The sequence below is a fragment of the Fonsecaea multimorphosa genome (genome assembly GCF_000836435.1).
Source record: "Fonsecaea multimorphosa CBS 102226 unplaced genomic scaffold supercont1.7, whole genome shotgun sequence".
Taxonomy (NCBI): Eukaryota; Fungi; Ascomycota; class Eurotiomycetes; order Chaetothyriales; family Herpotrichiellaceae; genus Fonsecaea; species Fonsecaea multimorphosa.
In genome coordinates this window covers 260,042-283,303 of record NW_015971641.1, presented here as the reverse complement: position 1 = coordinate 283,303, position 23,262 = coordinate 260,042, and the positions used below count along the sequence as shown (strand labels likewise).

The window sequence follows — 23,262 nt, the reverse complement described above, 5'->3', positions numbered from 1 at the left end:
GCGATCCACGAGTGTCTGCGTGCCATTTGCCTATGCTTGGAGACTCATTCGACGGTTGGCGACTCTCGTCCATGATCATTTCCGTGGATAGTTCTCTAGATGCGGAGCTCGGGATAGGAAGTGGTCAATCCGAACAGACACAGCGGCGAGATTGAAGCAGCGTTCCAAACTCAGTTGGACCTAGTCAAAAGTATATTAAGTGCCTAGGTAGTTTTGACTTCAACTTACTGGGATTCGGCTAGCTTATTAGGACCGAGACCTCATATCAAAGTGGCCATCGATTGTGGGCTGGCCAAACAGCCTGTTCGACGTTATTGACACGATCGAAACGGAGATGGCCCTCTGATTTTCAATGAGACAGCTGCAGAATTTGTCCTTGTCACAAGCATCCCCTTGTGGCGTGGCGTAACGAGGTCGCCTGATGCCGCTGATACTTCTTCCTGCTAACTCCGTTGAGCATCCTCTGGGTTGATCCCGATGTCCTCAAGCTTCGAGAAGTCGTTTTTCTCCGAGGAATCAGTGCCAGAAATTTGCGTTACGGCATACCAATCCCCTTCCTCGCAGGACTCGCCAGGAACATTTCTCCAACTCGCCGTCCACGTTGGTTTTGACGCAATGCTGATATTCAATCCTCTGGCGCTGTCAAACTCCAGGACAGCACACACCTGAAATTTACCGGGTATTTGTGAATCCGCGTGACTCTTTTTTTTGCTGTCAATTTGATATAGCTCAAGTTCAAGTTTTCACCAGGGCCATCGTTGGCGTGGTGTTCCACTTCTTGGTGATGCTCGACACTCCAATTTTTTGTCAACCTGCTAGTAAAGTTGGCATCGGCTTGAACCGCGTCGTTACCTCCCTGCATCCCCACGTCAACTCCTTTTTTCACGATCTTGTTTTCCATTACTGGCGTTTTTTCCGCGAGGCAGACCCCAGAGCCAACCCTTTGGAGTGGGTTTCTCTCGTTAGAGTTCGGGCCATAGTCAACTCGAATAAAAAGCTCTTCAAAATCTTGGTGCCCTCTCACTGAGACAGAGAGTGAGAGATAGCAGCCGAGTCTTTCAGGCTCCACCGTTCCAAACGCGCACCTTTCAACATGGAACGTAACTTCGCGCGTATCACGATATTCACTGTGAAACAATTGGGTTTTCGCTGGGGGATGATTCTTTATCGTGTGATCCGGATTTCTGTCCTCCTTCAGACCTTTGCGGCGTCTTCAAGTGGAGCGGCGAGAGCGAGAGCGAGTTCTCCAGCCTTGTCTTGAGCCGAAGCGACCTCTCGAGTCTCCGGGTCCGGGGCTTTGTCTTGACTCCGAGGGCTTTATCTGTTGATCAGCCATGCGGCCCGAGCCTGAAGGCAAATTTTGAGATTGCAAAAAGTCTGACGGAGTCTGAGGAGTATAGTTGGAAGGTAGAAAGCCTTCTGACAAGGCGCGCACGAGCAGGACCACGAGGTACAACCATGGCAAGGAGAGTAGTACCCAGACTTAAAATGACTCATTCCTTTTTATCTTATACTCCGTATGGTATAGTCAACCTCGCGCAATTCTCAGCTCGTTTGAGGCGCTCCCAATGACTTCCTGCCATGTTATCTTCGCCCAAGGCACAAAGGACCCGAGGGTTCCGATTGGCAAACACCCCCGCATCTCTACCTGCGGAATACTTCCTCGTACATAGGAAAGTGCTTGCAAGCGGCGACGCACTCTGGGACAATAGCCTGAATGCGCGACGAGGAACTGGACATGTCTGGCTACATCTCCCACGTATTTGGACGACTGTGAACGTTTGTGTTTACGCGACCAGCTTCAAGCACGGGTTTCAATGAGAACGTGTATATTTAACCCTCTGCCTTTATCTTTCTACTGTGACTTGAGAACGCCACAAAGCTCGCAGTGTGCGCGGATAGGTGCCTCCTGTTTTGGATATCGCGACACCCTTGGGCTGGCCATCCGCGATTAGACGCCCCGAGTTGTGCAAGAGCATAAGACATCAAGAAGCGCAAGTCCAAGTCGGACTCGCAAGCTACTCACATCTTCTCAGCAGACCATGCTCCTGGGGTCAGTCCGTGCTATGAAGATGAAAGAAAGAGGACGGTGTTCAGCATCACGGCACCTCCTGAAGAGGTTGCTGTATGTTACTTCCTCTTCGTTTTCTCGTCAATTAGCCCGTTCAACTATTTGCCAGAGCACCTACCCACCCTGGTGAATGATAACGACATCATAAAAGCCGTATACGTCCCCGCCTTAGCAGCGTTGGCTCTGCAGTACCGGAGCGTGAGGTTGATGCGGGAAGCCCGCTCCCACTACGCCAAGGCTTTGAGGCAGGTGAACAAGGATTTAAGCAATCCTCGCGTGGCCGTCCTCGACAGGACATTATTATGCGTTCTCCTCGTCACGGCTTTTGAGACCCTGGCATTACGCGGGCGGCGATCCCCTCGAAACTGGAATGTGCACGTCCAAGGCTCAGTCAACCTCTCCGCCCTAAGGGAATCGGCGTCGCTCAAGACAGAGCTGGGTTACCATCTCGTGTACCAAGCCAGCCTGATTATCCTCGCTAGCTGCACTCTGCACCGCGTCCCTGTGCCTCCGCCGCCTGCAGGAGCACGGTCCCCTTCACAAGGAGGTGATGCCAGAGCCATCGGGGTCTGACCTAGTAAGAGGCCGCATTCTGCGCGGCTCTTCAATAATATGGGCCTGATGCGCATCGGCCTCAACGAGTGGATCTTCTGCGCCTTTGAGCACGACCTCCAGGGTGTCATCGTCGACGAGCGGCAACCGGAAACCCCGTTATACGCGCGTTGGGGCGAGTTGCGGAAGCAGGCAGTTTGCGCAAGCCACCACCCTCATTGACGATTTGCTGGCGAGCGTGCCATACTCGCTGGAGCTGCTGCAGTTGGCGTTCAGCATGAGGGCACGGGGCCTGATATGGCCGCTGGCAACGGCGGCCGAGTCCGAGGTGTGCCCCACGGCGGCGAAGCTATACATCATTGATCGGCTGAAGGAGCTTGCGTACATGCATGAGCTTGATCAAGCGAGGGAAGCAGCGATGATGTTAGAGGAAGGAATACCGCTTAGGGACTGGTAAGCACAGCAACTAGGGGAGAGTCTGCACAGTCATCGCCGAATGCTAACATACCTGGCATTCATAGGGTCCATTTGGTTCATCTTTCTTAACAGGCACTGATCACTGAACTAGCCAGATTCAACCATGCAGCCAGAGAGACGTTCGTTGGGAGACAAAATAACCATTCCTTGCTCACGTCATCCCTGAAACTATCATACCGCTCAATCTAACCTGGTAGATCTTGTTGTACGCTAGAACGATAACCTTGTCTCCCGCTAAAGCGAAGTTCTGCAAAGGGCTTTGATCAGAATCAGCTACAGTTTCACCTTGAACCGCCAAAGAATTGATCATCCCAAGCACTTTGCCATATGCATTCCGAACCACAATGCCGTCGGCCTCTGCCGTCCAGACCCGGCCAGCATCGTCAATATGCATGCCATCAGAGATACCGCGCTGCGTGATGCCAAACAGGCGTTTGTTAGAAGGGAACCCGTCCGAGCTGAGATCGTAAACGTAAATGGCCGCGGAGCCGCTGCCGAGATTGATTACAGAATTGCCTGTCTCGGTGAACCCGGTTCCGGGAACTAATTTGGGTGGAGTGTCTGAAATGTATAGCTTGGTGCTGTTTTTGTTGACCCGAATCCCGTTGGGGACGAGGATGTCAGTGCGGTCAATGACAGGGATGAGAGTTTCTTCTTGGGGATCCCATCGCCAGGTCGCGTCGGGGAGCTGGGGAGCTTGACCTCCGTTGTAGTAATAACTCTGGGGCTCGTCGGTGAAGAATAGCCACGATTTGTTGCCACCATGTGCCCAGGTCATATCGTTCGGTCCCCCCAACCGTAGTCCAAAGTAGCTGTTGACAACGACACGTGCATCGTGGGTCTTTGGATCGACTTCGTATATTGCCGGTGGTATCGTCAAGTTTCCATCTCCTGCAAGATAGACCTTTCCACTGTCGTAGCTACCGCCATTTGGGTTGACAATAGGAACGCCGTTCGACGAGACGGCCAACTTCGTGATCGTGTAATCACTCAGATCCAAAATGTTTGTGTAGCTCACATTGTCCACGCTGGCTGACGACATCCACACCTGATTGTAATCCCACACCCAGATCCCCATTTCGTCGGCGACTGGTGTGTCGTCCTGGCTGGAATACACCAGTTCTAGAGTCGCGTTTTCTGCGAATAGACTCTCAAACTCATCATCATAGGCGACAAAAGGCTTCGTAATCATAGCAGTGGAATTGTTCCCGGTGGTTCCGTTGGTGAACAGGTTCGTAGTCTGAAGGAAAGACTCGGACACATTGCCAGCGAAGGCATTGGAAGGAATGTTATACAGGAGGCTTGGGTCTAGTCGTAGAACGTTCGCGTTGGTTAAGGCCGACGCGAATTGATTGATCATAGAGAGTGAGAGCGCAAGGTAGACTTGCCTCGTGGTAAGAGGAGACATGTTGCGATATGATTAACAGCATGTTTCTTTCTGAGACGACTTCTCCCTTTTGTATTGAAATTCCTTGTGACGTAAGTTTAGCTGTACAAGCAAACCGATTACCAGTTACAAGCATGGAGGAGTCGATCATCAAAGGAGATGCATAGCGTGCCGGCGGAGAGCCCGACTTACAGGCCAAACAAGGTAAGCAGTTCGACATGTCCACGTGGTAGGGGGCCTAGGGCCTGGGTCCCTGGGACTGGAGGCCTGCACTAACCCCGATATTATTACCGCATACAAGTAGCAATTGATAGAAGCAAACAGATACACGCTATACAATAAATCTTAACTAGTTTCGGCTAGTCTATTTTCTAATAACAACTTTTTCCCACTAAATGATAAGTACGTACCTCGTACAAGGACCTCGAAAAGTTTAGTGTGTCCTAGCAAGTAATTATCTGGCGAGCTGGTTGCCGACCTTGGTAATATTCCCGTTCTTGGATCTGCAGCCACTCCATGCAACTACCTAGGTATCTAGGAATCCAAGTGGTTCCATTGGATCCAAGGTTCCATCAGGCGTCCCAGAGATCTGTGCTACTTATAGATTATGGAATGATGAATCCCGTACTGTTGTTTGAGTATGCTGGAGCAAAGCACGATCACAACTACTTTACCATATCTTTCGCCGGAGTCTTATCCGTTTTCACTTCCATAGATAGCGAAAGCGTGCGCTCTTGCTAGTTCAACAGGTCCCAGTCGCCTGTCCTTGGGCGAGGGCGACTCGAGTGCTTTGCAGCGAACGGCAAGCAAAGATATCAGAGTGAACTGAAGGCAAACACAGCGCTGCAAAGACTTCGAATATTGGGCATCTAGAAGGGTCTCGGCGATTGATCCATCCACGCATACGTGCGAAACGGCTTACAAGGGGCGGCGACGCAATCGTTCGCGAAAATAACATGAACAGGCGAGAAGTAACTCGACAACCGTCTACATATCCTACTCATCTCAGCGAAGGCGAGGGTTTGTCGCTACGTGACCATTTGCGAGAACGGGGTTCAATAAAGAAAAACGGAGAAAAAGAAGGGATGGCAGGAGGTTACAACCAGGATTCAAGATACGAGCTCGCAAAAAGGATCCGGCAATCTCCAAGATATGATCTTTGAAGCATGACACTCCGACGAAAAAAGCGGCTACCTTCCCAGATTTGCAGCTGAGAAGAACGACTCAGATCTGGTGCGAAGAAGACATGTTCATGTAACATCCATACACCGTGAAGGATAGGGCGACGGTTCAAAAGATCAGAATAGAGCCGTATTGAAACTCCAACCAGGATTTCTCACCCACTGACCGCTAATTGAGGACCGCCCTTCTATGGCTGCGCATGGCACACGAAGGAACTGAAAAATCTGGATGAAGTTGTTGCTGAGGTCAGCCCCAACAGGCTGGACGCGGCCATGGAGTCAAATTCGCTCCTTTGAAGAGGTAGCGAGGGGCCACTACCGGAGCTCACCGTGTACTTGTCCGCAAATCCCTCGCAAGATGTCCTTTCGTCCGACCCGTCTCCACGGCTTTGACAAGTCACGAGTTGGGTTTGATCTGAAGAACTGATCCAGCGCGGGGAATCTGGCTCCCTGGGATGCCAGGCTTCGCCACCGCTATGATAATAAGGTACTTACTTGAGAGTGGTCAGGCCAAAGCGTCAATGGCTCAAACCCTCCCTTTATCAAAGCGGCGAGCCAGGTCCAGAACCCTCGACCAAGCTCCGAACATTTGCAGTGGGCATCCAAGAGCGCCACCCCCAAACTCAGCGAGCATGGAGAATAGGGCCAGATGAAGTTCCGCCTCTTCTCAGTCTGCTCGCCGTGTCGTTGGGCTGGCTGGCTGGCCTTCCCCAAGGCCAAGTCCTCCTTCCCCATGGCCTCACGCCTTCTTTGACGACTACCCCAAGAGTAGATCAGAGGATGGCAAAACGGTGTAGGTCCTTACCCCTGGCGCGCACTCCACGTGCTGCTGGTGGCATGAAATCTGGATAACGTGGCTCGACAACGACCCAGCGTGGCGGGTCAGAGATCTCGCTCGCCATCTTAAGTGGATGGTCACAGGTCTCGACCGCTGATCAACGCTGTGGAAGTGGCGGGAACAAAGTATATTGAGTCTCGATCACGCCCTTGGGGTGAAGTGAAGTGTACCGTAGCGGATAAACAACGAGAGGGTTGAGGTTGCTAACCCCAAGTCCAGACCGCGGCGGTTTCGTGACAGGAGTGCATGCTGCCCAGATTGTTTCATTTCTGCCCAGGCCTTCCATGCGCATGCTTCTTAGAGGAATTCAGAGCCTCGTTCTCGTCAACCTGGCGGCTGGCAGTGTGATATTGGGATCTGTCCACTTGGCTGTGCGATCATTGTAGCTACAGTTTCTCCTTCTTCGTCGCCAACAGATTTATTGGTGCTACTGCAGAATTAACAATGTTACTACTGTTATAGGAAGTACCATATATAGACGTCTCCTGCAAGAGAAAATCGTTTGAGACGCTCAGATTGCCCAGAAATAGCTTGGTTCGAGAAATAGCCATGGTATTATTACTAAATGTAGCAAATCATCGACTCTCGATATTTTTCACCTCGCGGCCATTGCATCTGCTCAGAGAATGTTTTCCCTGCTTGCTCAAAATTTCTCCTTCTTTCTCACTTCCTTCTGTCTCAAGCATACTATAGGGCTGCCGGATATTGTCATCTAGACACCAGTGATTCCCGTCGAGCAGCCTACTGTTTCAGATCGGCAGATTCGATGTGCAGTTCCGTGACCCCCTTCTCGCCCATGGCCGTGGCTGTACTCGCGTCGACATGTGCAACTTCATCACCGAAGATTTCTCCGATCTCCTCCAAGCTCAATGTTTTGGTCTGGGTGAAAGGTCAGCAGCCATTGTGGGAAATTCCATAAGAGAGACCACAGGTGGGAGCTTACCTCGGGGAAGTAGAAGTACATGAAAACAACCATCACTGAGGTGACGGAGATGAAGACCAGATAGTAGCGCCATCCAATATTGGCGAAGCCGGCTGGGGCGCTGGTGGAAGGAGATATAGTCAGTCGATGATTTCGTGGACTCGCCTGAATGCACCCGTAGAAAGACAGAAATGAGGCAAGAGCAACTTACCCCTGCAGAATAGCCAACGATGAGAGAAACAGGCCAGAGATGGACAGCGCCAGACCTTTCGCCCGGACTGGAGTGGGCCAAATCTCAGACGCGTAGATATATGTAGTCGCATCGCTATTACGTGGTCAGCATCGAGAACATCAATTCCGTCCGCCGGTTCCCTGCAGCACTGGCAGAGGGTCTTCGGTTGAGTGAAGACTTACATGAAGCTTGCGTAGAAGCCCACGAACAAGAAGAGGAAGAACACGGCGGCGTTTGTGGCTGCCCGGTTCTTTTGTCCATTGTCGAGCTGAGCGAGGCAGATGACTTCTCCGACGAGGCATAAGATGCAGCCAACGATGCCAATCACTTCTCCAATAGTTAGCAAATGCTCCCAGAAGCAGTGTACATGTATCATGGTTGCATACGCAGCATCCTCACTCTGCCCACTTTGTCCACGACCAGGGCATTGAACCAGTTACCAAAAGGCGAGAAGGTGATCCATCCGCAACTCAGTAGGAGTTGTTTGAGGGTATTGAACCCCAGATTCTTATACAGTTGCGAACCGTAGTCTGGGCACAAATGATATTAGGATAGTCCAATCAGAGAAATGAGAGATGTTCGTGAGTCCATACTGTAGATGATTTGAGTGCCCGTGACCTGTGGAGCGACCATGGTGATAAAACCGACAATAAGCCTCTTTCGATAATGGGGGAGGCGGAAAAGATCCCAGAAGGATAGTTGTTGTTGCTTCTCGAAGATGATTTGTTCTCGGAGAATAGCAAAGTCGGCTCGTATGGCTGCTTCATCGTTCAAGAAGGCATCGGATGACTCGGCGCGGACACGCTTGAAGGATTCGAAAGCCTCTTCGTATCGATCGTGATCCAGCACTGTTTTCGACTCATCAGTATCGATATCACATCACTGCTATCAACAAAGTCGGCCTTAAGAGCGGGTAAACGTACGCCATCGAGGAGTTTCTGGCAGGAATAATACTCCACAAGCGAGCGTGGCCGGCCAAAGGGACTGGATCGCCAGGGGAAGTCTCCATTGTGCTCCGCCCGCATTGACAAAATAGAATCCCAAGCCAACCCAGCTGGCGGCCGAGTAGCCAACACACAGCATTACGCCGTGCATGGCGACAAGAAAACCTCGAATCTTTGGGGGAGCGATCTCGCTCTGGTAAAGAGGCACAAGTGTGACGAGCGCACCTGTTGAGGCGAAAGTCAGTCTCTCTACTGAAAGCCGGCTGTCGTTTTGAGAAAAGATAACCTTACCGATGCCAACACCGGTCAGAAATCGTGCAAAGATGTACATCCCAATGTTCACGCTGCCGGCTTGGAGTCCTCCACCAACGGTGGTGACCAAACTGGCCAAGAAGAGTGCCTTGCGTCGACCTAACCAATCGGCAGATTTCAGACACGTCAATGTGCCAAAGAAACCACCAGTTTGGAAAAGGCCAAAGATGGACCCGGTTAGATCTGTAGCATTGGAGCGGGTATCGAGTTCAAAATAGGCGATGAAGGAGGGCTGCGCCAGGGTCGTGCTGATGATGGAGGCACAGTAGCCATAGGTTGTGCTCCCCAGAGCGACGAAGATGACGATCTATTAGAGAAGTAAGTATATGGTTTTCTGGGTTCGCAATGGGGTTTCGGCCATTGATTAGCTTACCAGGAGACGAAGTGTCGAGGCAGAAAGAGCCATTTTGGGCTTTTGCGCAAGGGATTATCAGCCTGGTAGAATCTTGGTAACCCACGAAGAGAATCTTGAAAGACCGTTTGGCTGAGGGAGATCAAATTTCACACGGTAAGGCAGCTATATAACTTGCATGAGGCTAATCAGTCCCTTGCCACGTTTCCAGGATGTCTTCGGGAAAATGGTTCGAATCTCCTGTACCCCAGAAAGCCAGAGAGTGGAGACTGGAGAAGCAAAAGGGGAAGGGATGCGCACACTTCATGTAACTCGTTTTCATCCTGTCGACTTCTAGGCCCTGGCTTCGCTAACGCAAGAAGGTCCGGGAGCACTTCTTTCCATCAGCATTGGAGGATATTTTGGGGAAGCTTGGGGAAGATCAGCCATTCCCAGAGAATTTGTGCACTAAATTCAGGTATACTAAAACCAGATTGTCCATTTGGCAACAATTACCATCCTCGTGTTCGGCTTCAACAGACAACCCCAGGGGGACCTCGTTGGGGACGCAAGATCCTTGGAGAAGCCATGGCCGTCTGGAGGCAGGTGAAGGTTCGGCTAGAGACTCAGAAGCGAAAGCTGTACCTCGTAGTGGTTGACCTGAGAAGACATAGCCAAGCGAGACTTGTCGTGCTGTCGCCATCAGTATACGAGGTAGTCATTGAAGATAGGCGCGGGATAGTGGATCTTCTGAGCAAATTAGACGTCAAAGATGGCAACCACAGAAGACTAGCGACTAGAGGATGCTTGGAAATGACTCCAGTCGGAGCTCCCCTCCGGGCACTACTTGGACTTACTTACCCTAGGCTCCATGGCCACAGGGTCGACTTAGAAATCAGGATGCCGGATTCCGGGATGCTCAAAACTGTCCAAGGTCTCTTTAGCATTCGAAGGAGCTTTCCGTTTGCGAGCTAGGGATGCACCCCGCACCTGCTGTCCTTTGCTTTGTCACGGGGTTGACCTTGACACTGATACTCCTGACTCCGCATCTGGTTCTAGCGACGGCCTAACCCGAATTGGGGATTAAGCGGGGATGGTGACCGTAGCCTTGTGATAGAGCGGGTTTCTTGGCGACGACCGAGCGGAGAACCGAGGTGGAAGAGAGACGGACGGCGTTAGACAAAGCTCCTTGGTGAAGCAGGAACATCCAAGGCCAGCACGTGGATTGACTATATCCGAATACCGTCGGTCCTTCCCCAACATTTCTCCAAGAGATCTGTTGCTGTTTGCGATCTTTGGCTCATGCCGACGATACCTGCCTCGATACGTTGTCGTGTATAAGTGAAGTTTGCCAGTTCTCTTAACAGATTGAGCAAAAAAGTGACGCGGAATCAAGGATACCAGACTAACAGACTTACAATGGACTTTCCAGTTGCTGGCAAGAACGCCATTGTCACAGGTGGCGCATCAGGTATGCTAGGGATCCCGGCAGCTTTTTGTTTTGGTTCAAAACGACCTCAAGCTGATCCTGCGTTGCCCGTCAACAGGGATAAATCTCGCTTTTGTTAAACTACTTGTGAGCAAGGGCGCCAACGTCATCGTGGGCGACCTCCAAGAGTCTGCTGCGCTGAAGGAACTTGAGAAACAGCCGCGGTCAACCAAGCTGTTGTTCCAAAAGACGGACGTGTCGAAATGGAGTGAGCTGGAAGCCCTCTTCAAGCGTGCACAGACAGAGTTAGGCCCTCTAGACATCGTATGCAACGGCGCCGGCGTATTCGAACCTGTATGTCTAGCCTTGGCCCCCTTTCAATATAAGTAGACACTGCTGACTCTAATCGTCCCTGATAGACATGGTCCAACTTCTGGAACGACACAGAAACAGAGAGCTACAAGTCTCTGGACATCAATCTCACGGCCCTCATCAAAGGTACACGCTTAGCGATCCGAGACCAAATAACACGATCCAAGGGTCGCAAAGCCGGCGGCACGGTCGGCGTGATCCTCAATATCTCCTCCCTAGCCGCACAACGCATGCTATTCAATCAACCGATTTACAGCGCCGCAAAGGCCGGGGTGTCGGCAATCGTGAGGTCTTTAGCCCCTCTACACGAGGAATTTGGCATCAAAGTGGTCGCCGTCGCGCCGGGAATGGTGTACACGCCGCTCTGGTCGGACCATCCTGAAAAGCTCAAGGCCGTCGATGAAAAGGACATCTGGATCACGCCCGAGGAGCAAGCAGCGGCAATGCTCGACGTGGTTGAGAAGGGCGAATACGAGGGCGGCACCGTGTTGGAAACGCTCAAGAACTTTACTCGCAAGGTGTACATTGACAGCCCGATGCCTGAAGGTCCTGGCTCGACGCTTTCCAACCTAGATGCTATCACAAAGGACACTATTGCCCTGTTAGAGGAAGAGAGGAAGGGTGGGAAAGTGAAGAACGGTGTGTAACGTCCAATAGTCGGGGCATTCGGAGGAGATGGACCAAGTATAGCAAGCAATTCCCAGAACATTCTCGTCTTCTCCACCCCGAACGACAGCCGCATGGCCAAATGGCACAGCCCATGTCCTCTTAGCTTCGAAGACGGCTTTCTACAGCCCAGATTCGGTACCATATTCTCGGAAACAAGCGCACACTGGCAAGGGTCAAGGTTAAATCTAATTCGGACAAGTGACATCCCCAGGCGTGGGTGGCTCTGAGGGGTTTTAGCGACCGCATGCATGCGCAGAGTTTCAGCACCAAAAAGACTTCCCCCTGTCAAACGTAATATTTTCTCTTTGACATTGGAGAATCGCCTGCCCAATTTTCAACCGACCCCGAGATACTCCAATGGCTCTTTTTACTCCAAGGACACCCAATCCGTGCGAAGCTCACGAATGACATTTGATATGTTACCTAGGTAGGTAGGTAGGGTATGTTATGTCTCTGCACCCATCGTCAATAGTCCGTGCGCTTGGGAAAATCCCTACCCGAGGCACAATTCTTTCTGTCTCCGGTTGCCCGGTACCGCGAATCCGCGATGCAAGGCGGAAAGTGGAGATGGTGGTTGTTGCGACGTCTGTACCTACACCCACCCCCCTATTTGCCTTTCTCCCTCGGGGTACATCTCGTGTCCTGACAAGGACGGAGAGCGCCCAGTGCTCTGTTGGATGGACGGAGGTATGCGTTTCCAGACTGTCGGATTCGTGTGGACCCCGACAGGAGACATGAGCTTTAGAACCCTTCCCCGACTTCAATCCTCAATCCATGACATCCTTGAGTTGTTGGCCCAACTTCGGCTCAGCCTCGGTGTGACTCTCTTACCCCCATCGTGGCCCCCGTTTATCTACTCAGATGCTCGGCCCCTTCTCATCACCGATACTCAGTCCCATATTTGGACTCCCTGCTCTTATTCCTCTTAGAAAAAAGGCCAGTCAAATGGCGAGACATATTCATTGTGCTTTGTTCTTGGGACGTCTGCTGGGGGTAAGCTACAGCCTCAGGCTTTCTGCGTAGTATTCAAATAAAGTCCAAGCTCCGTCTAACCTCCGCAATTTAATAAATAGCAGTCAATTGCTCCAGCATTGCATCCCCCCTTCGGGTGACGCTGGTAGCTAGAACTATAATTGGCAGGGAAGATGCTGGTAACCACATCTCCAAAGAAGGGCTTGGAGTCTCAATCAAGACAATGATCAGTTTTGCCACACTGTTTGTGCATCGTTGTAGCTGACCTACAATTTGTTTGTGCAAGAAGGATCTGCCTCGTATATAGACAGATATGACAGTAAACTTGATAGGACCTGGAACGAGACCCTTCCATATGGAGACTGCATGGAGACTACCTGACCATCGCATGACACCACGCCGATATCCCAATGCTCGAATGCAGCAGATGGCCACCCCAAAGAACATTGCACTCTTTGATCTGAGCAAAGCGCCGTTACCAACGATAATAAGTCAGATAGCCTTCTCTCACAATCGTCCGCATAGGATTGTGTGACAAGAGGGCATCCACTGTTGGTTCTCCGATTGACGATTCAGACTTTCGGCTTCCTCTGCCCCCAAAGTCCATTGATGTCCTGTGAAAGCCTCCCCATAGCACATATCCCATATCCTAGTCCACTGTTGTCGCTTGGTAACCATCCCATTTTCCCCCGGAGCCTTCGCACCCTTTCATTTTCCATCATAATCCGTATTGTACATCGACCCGCTATTACTGCATCCGTGTTGCAAAGTGGGCATACTCGACCGGAGCCACAGCATCAGACACGCTCATGCTCGCTGATAGACCACTCGTTCTTGATGCGAATTGCATGCGGCTCGTGGCCATGATCGAAGCTAACCGTGTCGTCTCGGCTCACCACGCTGTGCGTTTTGACCACCTGCGATAGTTGCACGACGCTGTCATTGCGCATGTACGATGCTCGTCGGGGATACGGATTGGATTGGCGGTCACGACGTGAGGAGGACAAGAGGCGCGGGAATATCGAGCTGATGATGGGTTTCATGGCAGGAATGCAGGCGCACATGATGCCCACGTTGAGTTCGGCTGCTGACCAGGTCGCAGCGCCTACATTGTCGTAGGTGAGATCGGTTGATATGCTTGCTATGTAGAGGGCATGGAGACGAAGAATGGCCGTGATACAGCCGCTGTTTCCGGGGTTAGCTGGACAGAAATATTCGACTGAGGACGGGACCGTTCAAACATACAAACCACCCAATGCAAACACGGCAATCAAGCTGATCTTCTGCTTCCTGGGAAGTCGTAGACTCTTCAGCACAGGCATCGGAAGCACCAAGACTGCCAAATCCGTCACGATGTTGAAGCCGGAAAAACTGAACCAGAACGCCTCAAGATCGACACAGTGGCCGCCTTTGACATTCTTGTCCCAGTAATAAGCTACCGGCCAGCAGGAGAAGCAAGAAGTCAAGATGAAAGTTATTCCGGCGAGACAGATGAAGGCAATCAGAGCCCACGCAGCAATGCGATAACGCCTCTCGACAAAGAATCTCAAATACTGGTAGAGAATAGAGTCCTTAACCAGGAACAGCCCCAAATTGTAGACTATAATACTGGCGTACAGCAGCTGGTGCTTGTGTCAGCAAAGATGCTGTCGGTATCCTCGTGGACTGGGTTGGGCTGCGTACCTTTGACAGAGTCTCGTTGTCTTCTTCGCTGACCGTGTCCGCATGACGACCCAGACCATGATCTTTTTCTGAAATAGTAACCACTGTCAGTCGAATGGTTTCTGAAGAGGGATTCCCAAGTACTCACGAAGTACAATCGTCACAGTGAGACCAACAGAAAGCACCAAAGCGAAAATGATCAAATAGTCTTCGGGGCCCGCCCGGTGGATGACCATACACCGAGAAATGCATCGCAGCACGATGAAGATAAAAGCGAGTGCGTTGAAGACGGCGGCTGTCACCACAGCTTGCATACCACGTTCAAGGCCCATACTGCCTGAGCATATGCGCGATAGCAGTGGAAGTCAAGTATACAGGATGACAATCGACGGCTGTAGCCGGAGTTGTCAGATGTGGGAGTCCGGGCCCAGATATGTACTGGAACAATGGCCCCCGCAAGGGATCTAGAGGCACAAGGACCCCTGGAACCACTTGATGGCAGCAGAAAGTTCCCACGATTTGCGGCACTGGAAGCGAGGCTCGTATCCAAGTTGCCAGGCTGTCTGGACACTGGATGAGTGGCTGCTAATTTAGTATCGACTCATGATGGGTAACAGCTGGTTCAGGTAATACAGGACGCGAAAAGGGGAATCCGGGGTAGAGAGTTCGCAAACAATAGAGCAGGAAGAAACATGAGACGGCCACGACATCTTGGATGCAAAAGTTGCACCAGAGAGGTGCTGCTAACCTAGATGCTGGCATGTGGGAGACATTAGTCAAACGGGATCCCACTTCAACAAGCTTCCCCGGATTAGCCTCCCTGCTATGCAAGGGAGAACTGCCTGGAGAGGAATGGCACCACGTGGCTGCAGGAGGTTACATGAACGTACTCGTCAGGGACTATCGTGGCGCTGAGAGCAGAGTGAATTGAAATTCCGACAGGTGGAACTAGCACTGCCTCGATACGAGTGCCCCAGAAAATTGAGGCCCATGAGAATGAAAGGGGTCTTCCCTGGTCAGGCAGGCAGGTGTCAGGGTCACCAGCAGGCATACTCGGCGTGGAAGTAATGCCTGGCCGAAACATATGTCTATTGGTCCTCCTGGGTGTAGGAAGGTAGAGCCAAAGGTATCTAAGTGTAGAAACCGGACATCCCAGGGATGGGAGGAGTCGTAGCTACAGGAATGACCTTGTGCAGTCCATGCAAAGAAATTGCCGGAGACTGACTGCATGACTGTCATTAAAATGATGGGGGCGTTCCTTGCTGATGGATTTCTGCTCGAGTCGTCTTATTGATCCTGCCGCCAGACTGAGTCGTAATAACATGCATCAGCAAAACCCAAATTCCGCCCCAGGCCGGATGATCGTCGCTGCGGGTAGGCACGAATCTCAATTTGACTTTGCTCACTCCAACAGTACCGGTCCTAGGTAACGGGGCGACGCGTCCTGAGAAACAATTTGCCGGGAGTTGCCCCTTGCCAACCCATCCTGCTCAATCCTCCCTGGCTCGACATGCTCGGAAAGTCAGCCTGGCGTCGCCGGTGGTTGCGACGGTGCTAGAGAGGATAGGTACAATGTACGAGTACCTAGGACTCGTGTTGGCTGTTGACAACTGTGCCATCTGTCGGAGAAGACACCTCTTTGGGAGTTGGATCTGCTCGCGTCTGCAAGGGGAACGCCATGCCCCTGCGTCCTCGCTCTCTAGTTTGAACTAGCTTCGCTAGCACACACCCAGGCGTCGCACTAGGCGGGCGGAACGTCGACGGCGCCTCGATTCTCAGAGACGTTACCTCATTTGGGGCGTGGACTAGACAATGTCAAAGCCGCTATTCTCGGGATCAGGCCGAAGCCTCCTTGGGCTGCTTGGATAGGAAAATGAGCCTCGGTGGGCTGGGTCCTGGAAAACGAATCCTTCCCCTGTGGAGGTGGGACATTCCCCGTCCTTCACCAGGAAAAGTGGGAGAAGGTTTTCATCCCCAGCTGCCGTTTATCCAAAACCCACACCGTTAGAGCCTGGCACTGGTGGGGCATTCTGGGGGAAAGTATCTGAGAAGTATTTCCGTTGCTCGTCGGGGCTCGTTCTGGGTCTGTAGCTGTCTCTGGGCTTGCAAGCTCCCCTGGGTTTCACCATCCCATGTTGCAGCATAGGCACCAGGAATGTTGATTGTCGACGAGTTGTATAGTCGAATCAAGAAGGCAAGATGAAGCGCAACCTCTGCGTATTGGAAGAATGAACGTCTCCCTCGTCGCCAACAAGAACGCTTCCACTTTTCATCGACAACATGGTTGAAAGGATTCTTGCACCATCCGCGCATGGATGGACTGTTTCAGGTGTCATCTAGACCGTATCCGGCGATTCGAAAAGACCCAGTGGAACTCTATAAGCGGTTCCCTTCTCCGTATTCTAACGTTCGATGCTGTCCTGTCCCAATGATTTCCATTAAGGGATGGTCTTGAAACAGACCTTGATTCTCGTCAATGTACAGGCATGACTACATCAAACGCACCCGTGCCGATATTTCCTCTCCTCCCTGCCACAATGCGTGCGCTAGGACCCAGCAACGGATCCCGTTCTCCGAATAACACCGCGTCCTTGAGGAATCCCATGACCGTCTCGAAGCTCATCTTTGCCAATAAGCTTCCCCCTTCTTTTACGAGACCATGCCGGCTGAAAGGCTGATAACTGCCGGAATGCGTCATGGCATCAGCAATGAGACTTAGATGCCGTGCATCTACACCGATTCCGTGTCCTTTAAAGACAGTGTCGATTTCCTTGACAATCGCCGCTCGCGCCGCCTCGACTCCGTAGTATTTCAACATATCGTGCACTGAATTGGTGTAAATTGAATGTGGGTAGATTTGGTCCTGGTAGTCGCGCATCGCCAAAAGATTGACCCCTTCGGTCGTGATCATCGGCTGCTTGACTATCTCTTCCTTGTTCGTCTCCGGGTCAACACGTCTGAGTGGTCTTCCGTCAGGCCCGTGGACTTCTTCCATAAACTGCGTGCAAACACCGAGACCGGGGATCGATTGAATGACTGACATGTGAGCGCATTTTTCCAGGAGAGGGAGGAGAAGCAGCTTGGGGGTTCGAGAGCTGTAGCTGAGGACAATGCGGCAGGACTTGCCCTGGTTTCTTGCGAAGATGAAACGTTTGAGGTGATCGAGTTGGCTCTTCAACTGGTTGAGTCGGGCTTCATCTGCCGAATCTTCGGCGTCATCTGCCTCATCGTCTGGATCCAGTTCACGAAGGTTTTGAGCATTCTGATATTTCTTAGCCTTTTGACTGGCGCGCAACTTCTTTTCTTCCTCGTCCATGTCGCCGTCGTCATCACTCATGGCTTCATCGCCTGATTCCCGCGCTATGGCTTCTTCCTCCTCATCAGGCTCGTCGAATGTGTTCTCTCTTCTGCGTCTGGCAGCCATATCTTTGGCGTCGTCTGGATCAGCGTCTTCATCGATGTCGTCTTCCCCACCTTCGTTTTCAGTAGCTCTTGGAGCTCTTGTCCTGGCTCCCTCGTCGACCCCGACCGACGCGCCGACATTTGGGACAGCCGCCGTAACTTCCGAGCGGTTGGCCTCTTTTGCCTTCTTCTTGAATTCGGCCTTGATCATCTTATCCAATCTCGGAAGGAACATCCTTTCAAAGCATCGTTGGACGTCCGCCCTTTTGATGGCATACTCCTCCTCGTATTCCTCTGGTTCGTACAAGTCTATTCGAATGTCGTAGATTCTTTCGTTCTCGTGCCCTGCCCCGCCGCCAGTCCTCTCGGTGACGGACATGTCACTAATGACATGAGAGAGCGGCAAGCGGCTGATGCTTTTGGCAAAGCGCTCTCCTTCAGTATTGTTCAACTCTTCGATGGGCTTGAGTGTCATCGTTGGGGTCATTATGTTCGCACTAGCAGTCATAATGATCTCCCGCAATCGAGGAATACCGAGGGTGACGTTCTTTGCCGAATGGCCAGCCAAGTGGAAAGTATTCAGTGTCATCTGGGTAGAAGGTTCTCCCACAGATTGTGCTGCGACAACTCCGACGGCCTCCCCGGCCTCAACGATGGATTTCATGTACTTTAAATCCATAAGGGCTCGAAAGGTCTTCTTGCCAAGTGTCCCGTCCGGATTTGTCTTCTTGTCTCTAATAAGTCTGTTCGGGTCCTTCTTGAGGTATTCAGTCAAGGCTGTCGCAAATGACTCTGAGGTGCTTCCGAAATGGCTCGCGGGGCTGAAGGAAGCTGTCAACGGGTCTTTTTGCTTGGATTTCTTCAGTGACTTGAGGATTTTCTTCTGCTCTTCATCCAACTCCGACTGCGGGAGTTTGGGAATCACTTCTTCCGCATTCATAAGTGTCGCGACAGACTGGTGATTTTCAGCGAGGAAAGTGAATTCTTTCAGATGCTTCTGCTTGGTGACCTCGAGTCCATCTTCTCCGTACAGGAACTGAACAATACTCCCGTTCGAACTCTCTCGTACTGACGTGTCATACTCTGTTCGAAGACCTTCGAGCCCCTTAACGATACAGCGCTGTAGGTAACCAGATTTGGACGTTTTCACGGCTGTATCGATCAAGCCCTCTCTGCCAGACATGGCGTGGAAATAATATTCCTGTGGCTTGATACCTGTCAAGAATCGCCCTGATACATATCCACCAGCTGCAGGATCCGTCTCAAAAGCTCGGAAGGATGGTAGTGTCTTACCACTGACCATGACCGGAACTCTACGTCCTTCCAGAACCTGCTGACCAAGATTGCAAGAAATGAGATTTGCGTTCACGCTGGACCCTTTGGCCCCAGAAATCGTCATTGCTTGCATCTGGTTTCGAGGGAATGGCTTTCGAAGACCAGCCGGCAGACAGGCTTTGGAAATGTTGTCCGTGATTGATTTGACTTTGGCCTTGTAAACCTGGTCCAGACCATTGAGCTGCTCATCGTGACGGAGCACGTTTTCAAGCCGGGTGAGGAGTTCAGGGTTTTCTTGGTCGGCCTCGCCGGATTTCAACGTCACATACTCCGTTGAGACCTCCAGGCCGATCTGTTTTGCTTTATTCAGTTCCTGTCGCCGTTCATTGTCACCTTGAGGTGTGAGATAGAGATCATCCATTCCACACGTCCAGGCGCGCTCATTGAGAAATCTTGTGAGAAGTCGGCCGAGGATGCTCAACAATTTGCCCGCAGTGATGTGTCCGTAGATTTCGTGCACTGAGTGGATGAGACCTCCTGCACTGGGGCCAAGTTGGCTCTTGTCGAGAATTCCGCAAAGGTGCTCACCGTCTTTGAAAATGACGACTTGCTCCGTGTCTCTGAACACTATCTTGTTCCTGCTAACAGTCCATTGCTCGGGTTCGTCAGACGTCTTTTCGCCCCATGAGTCTGACGACGTTGATGATTTACTGGTAAGGTTGATGCCACGAAATCTCTCCGGCGTGATATTTTTCAATACTGTCGTGATGACTTGCTTGCCAGTCCACATCATTTTGGGCTTTAATATTGCTGGCTCCACCAGTTGGATCTTGTCGAACACGGTATTGTAATCTTCAGGCCTGAGACAGCTATAAAGCAACTGCTGATACTGATCTCGATCGAAGAATACGTCTCGACTGGTAAACTGAACGCCCATAGATATATGGTCTTGAATCAACCCACGCAGCGGTTTACCGGCAGTCGCGGAAAGATACTGGTGATCCGTATCTGCGATTTGAAGAGCCTCAGTTCGCGCTAGCTCATTCTGAGGGAAATGCATGTTCATCTCGTCACCATCGAAGTCGGCGTTGTAGGTGTTGCAGTTGGCATAATGCATTCGAATGGTCTTTTGATTCGTTAACACGCGGGCACGGTGACCCATCATGGAGGGCTTGTGCAGAGTAGGTTGACGATTCATGATGACCACGTCGCCCGTCTGAAGATGCCGGTATACTTTCTTGCCATTCTCCCCCTTCGCCCCGGGGACAGTCGATGTCATTAACTGTTTTGCTAGGGCTCTCCTTTGTTCGATCGTCTTGCGCTTCAGGCTGAGAACCATCCCGTTCTCATTCTCAATGGCTGCCGCTCCTGGGTACTTTTCGGTGCCATTGATCACTGCCTTGCTTAATTCCTCAAAGTTGTGACTTGTCACCGGTTCGGGATAGGTCAGCTTCTTCGCGAAAACTAGAGGTACGCCGATTTCGTTGGTTTCAATGTTCGGATCGGGCGATATGACACTGCGAGCAGCGAAGTTGACGCGCTTCCCCATCATATGCATTCGGAAAAGACCTTCCTTCTTCTCCAGAATTTGCTTTATGCCTTGGTCAGTTGGTCTGCCGGATACAGGTACGGGGGAATCAATAAGGGCATTGACCGCCTCTTGAAGGACGATTGCGGCTTGCAGGCTCTCGTTCAAATTCCGAGGTCTGACGGTTGGGTCGACCTTTGCTCTTTTCGACTCTCGTGAGATGCGCTGAACATCACCTGCCGCTTTGATAATTTTGTTGAGGGTAGCATTTAACTGATTCTCCAGCATCTGGTTGGGCCCATGTCTTGCCAAAGGGCGATAACGATTCGGTGGAACAAGCACTGCTGTGACAAAAAACATATCCGGAGATACCCGAACGGCCTTTCGACCAGGCTGAGAGGCATACAGCAACTGAAGGACTTCCTGCTCTCGGTCAAACAGTAAAGTGAGCGCAGCGTGAACCTCACTCGTTGTCATATACGCTTGTACATCGTCTTCATCCTCGATTTCGGCGTTCTTTGACTTTGATGATGTCTCTAACGCATTGCGCATGGCGATTTCTTCCTCTGCTCCATGTAATTCTGTCTGCTCTGCCTCGTCGCCATCGGACATCTCGATGTCCTCGTCATGGACTCCATTGACGATGGTGGTCTTTTTCACTTCCTCTTTCTGAGTCTGCTCGGACCGGAGAAACAGAAGAGGGTTCGGCGCCTTTTTCCCAAGGACATACATGGCATCCTTTTGCATCTTTGCAAGTGGTAACCTGAAGATCTTGACGCTTCTATCTTTTCTATACGGGGTGTTGGCACCGCCGCAGTTGGCGCATTTCTTCAGATTGGGGACTTCCCTGAGGAAACCTGCAATGACATCCTTCCGGGCAGAAATGGCTATGGGATTTCGGATCAGGGCCTGGTCATCGATACGGTTCTCCTTGCGAGCGGATCTGATAGCCCGGTTCGTCATCCTCGTTCTCCGGTCAATAAGGTCCGCGATCTCTTCATCTGGCTCGAGTTCCATCACATCTTCCACCATTTGGTCCGAGCTTGTCTTCTTCGGTGTCCTTGGCAGTCCTCCTCTGAGGTGAATGCTCTGGATTTTGTGGTAATCCTCCACCAGCCCATACTGCAGCAATCGGAGTGAGCACACTGTTTGGTTGACGAAGTTCTCCGCCGCCTTGAACCGATGACAGTAGGCACATTTCGCACGTAAGAGGCGGAGGGTAGAGTCGATATATTGTGGATGGTAGCAAGTGACGGGAAGTTCAATGTGTCCGCAGTGCCCGGTGCAGTGGATTGCATTCATGCGACATGTAGAACAGCTGAGAACATTAGCACCCAACCTCCTACGGGGTTCGAGGACCTACTTTGCATCCAGCGCCTGAATAGCACCTAGTGCGGGATCATGCAGACCTCCTGGTATCGGACCAAACATGGAATCCAGAGCTGGAGTGACATGGATTCTCTTGACCGAAATCCTTCTGATGTCGTCGGACTGTAGTCGGGAAAAGGCCAGGCCGCCGGTGGCCGCGGGAATTGGTTTGACGTATCCTGCCATTGCGCATCAGAGCCATAACCCGGCGGCAACAATGAAGCTGGCAAGAGAAATGTTGTTAAGGTTATGCAACTCTCTTTGGCCTGCACCAATATTTCCTGCTGCGGGGATAATTTTTTTTCTACAAAATTTTGGAGTTCGCACTGGGGTGAAGTAAACGGCCAGATATGCAGTCGTACGGTGAAGCATTTTGATTCGCAACGAAATCAACCTCCGTTTAACGCTTCCTGTTCAATCCACCCCTTACGTCCTGTCTTTGAATATTTCCAGAGCATGCTATTCCAGGGGAAATGAGTTGTAACTGAGAAAGCGCAGCGAGACAGTTTCCGCGTTATGATTATCAACAACGGCTCTGAGCTGGCGGCTAAGCACTGCTCCCCGAACAGTCCTAAAGAGGAAATCTCGAGAATAATACGAATACGGCGCTTGGGGGCTGGCCGCGGGTTTCAAGAATTCTTGCTGCCTGAGTCTCCACACGGCTATAAACTGCAACGAGCGTGTTTGAAGACTTCCTGATCAACATGGTTATACTACTTGCATCTCCGGCGTAAAGCAGTAACATCTGGATGTCGTCGTGCTAGCACAACATGGTCACCCTTGGACTTCCCTGGAATGCTGACTCAACAAGTCGCATTGTCCACCTGGCACAAGTTGTTTTGCAGTTCACTGCTGCTGTGATTGCCATCGCTCTCAATGCCTCAGATATAGCAGCTGGCCCCACAAATACAGGTGCTTCGGTGGGTTTCCTGGGAGGAGGCTTTGCATTGTGAATACCCCTGACACGACTATGCTCGCAGGTCTACGCCATCGCCATCGGATCTTTGTCCACCCTGACCGCGATATTGTTTGCCATCGATATCCTCTTTCCGTTCCCTAGCCGGCTTTGGCTCCTATGGGTCTTGTTTTGGCAATGGGTTCTTACGTTTGCCTGGACAGGCGTGATTGCGGCATTTCGCGGGAGGTATTTCGACAACCGATCCACACAGATTGAGGTTGCCGCTGGATTCAACATCGCCAACATGCTGCTCTGGCTGACCGGCTCCGTCTTTGGCACCATTACAATGTGTTTCAGGAGGAAACTGGGTGGGAAAAAGCCGGATGACCCGGGTTCTTCCCATGATCTCTCTGAGCGTCCCTGCTGATGGGAACCATTCC

The 23,262-nt window shown here is 51.5% G+C and overlaps 8 protein-coding genes across 8 annotated transcripts; 4 read left to right on the top strand and 4 right to left on the bottom strand.

Moving 5' to 3' along the window:
• Positions 1-2,042: 2,042 nt before the first annotated feature.
• Positions 2,043-2,644, top strand: Z520_04325 (uncharacterized protein; the record flags this gene model as incomplete). The annotated part of the gene is made up of 2 exons (XM_016774833.1): positions 2,043-2,053; positions 2,098-2,644. 2 exons carry the CDS (start codon positions 2,043-2,045, stop codon positions 2,642-2,644), a joined length of 558 nt encoding a protein of 185 aa, XP_016633813.1.
• A 39-nt stretch (positions 2,645-2,683) lies between these two features.
• Positions 2,684-3,080, top strand: Z520_04324 (uncharacterized protein; the record flags this gene model as incomplete). Its single annotated transcript, XM_016774832.1, has 2 exons — positions 2,684-2,818; positions 2,889-3,080. 2 exons carry the CDS (start codon positions 2,684-2,686, stop codon positions 3,078-3,080), a joined length of 327 nt encoding a protein of 108 aa, XP_016633812.1.
• A 171-nt stretch (positions 3,081-3,251) lies between these two features.
• Z520_04323 (uncharacterized protein) lies at positions 3,252-4,508 on the bottom strand (the record flags this gene model as incomplete). Its single annotated transcript, XM_016774831.1, has 1 exon — positions 3,252-4,508. One exon carries the CDS (start codon positions 4,506-4,508, stop codon positions 3,252-3,254), a length of 1,257 nt encoding a protein of 418 aa, XP_016633811.1.
• A 2,739-nt stretch (positions 4,509-7,247) lies between these two features.
• Z520_04322 (uncharacterized protein) lies at positions 7,248-9,322 on the bottom strand (the record flags this gene model as incomplete). The annotated part of the gene is made up of 9 exons (XM_016774830.1): positions 7,248-7,385; positions 7,450-7,549; positions 7,640-7,753; positions 7,843-7,987; positions 8,047-8,190; positions 8,254-8,508; positions 8,584-8,829; positions 8,896-9,223; positions 9,290-9,322. 9 exons carry the CDS (start codon positions 9,320-9,322, stop codon positions 7,248-7,250), a joined length of 1,503 nt encoding a protein of 500 aa, XP_016633810.1.
• A 1,344-nt stretch (positions 9,323-10,666) lies between these two features.
• On the top strand, positions 10,667-11,695 carry Z520_04321 (uncharacterized protein; the record flags this gene model as incomplete). Its single annotated transcript, XM_016774829.1, has 3 exons — positions 10,667-10,718; positions 10,795-11,030; positions 11,096-11,695. 3 exons carry the CDS (start codon positions 10,667-10,669, stop codon positions 11,693-11,695), a joined length of 888 nt encoding a protein of 295 aa, XP_016633809.1.
• Positions 11,696-13,486: 1,791 nt separating this feature from the next.
• Positions 13,487-14,683, bottom strand: Z520_04320 (uncharacterized protein; the record flags this gene model as incomplete). The annotated part of the gene is made up of 4 exons (XM_016774828.1): positions 13,487-13,874; positions 13,935-14,311; positions 14,373-14,440; positions 14,500-14,683. The coding sequence occupies 4 exons, from the start codon at positions 14,681-14,683 to the stop codon at positions 13,487-13,489; spliced, it is 1,017 nt and encodes a 338-aa protein (XP_016633808.1).
• A 2,141-nt stretch (positions 14,684-16,824) lies between these two features.
• Positions 16,825-22,110, bottom strand: Z520_04319 (uncharacterized protein; the record flags this gene model as incomplete). Its single annotated transcript, XM_016774827.1, has 2 exons — positions 16,825-21,874; positions 21,920-22,110. 2 exons carry the CDS (start codon positions 22,108-22,110, stop codon positions 16,825-16,827), a joined length of 5,241 nt encoding a protein of 1,746 aa, XP_016633807.1.
• A 584-nt stretch (positions 22,111-22,694) lies between these two features.
• Z520_04318 (uncharacterized protein) lies at positions 22,695-23,249 on the top strand (the record flags this gene model as incomplete). Its single annotated transcript, XM_016774826.1, has 2 exons — positions 22,695-22,844; positions 22,905-23,249. The coding sequence occupies 2 exons, from the start codon at positions 22,695-22,697 to the stop codon at positions 23,247-23,249; spliced, it is 495 nt and encodes a 164-aa protein (XP_016633806.1).
• Between the last annotated feature and the right edge of the window lie 13 nt (positions 23,250-23,262).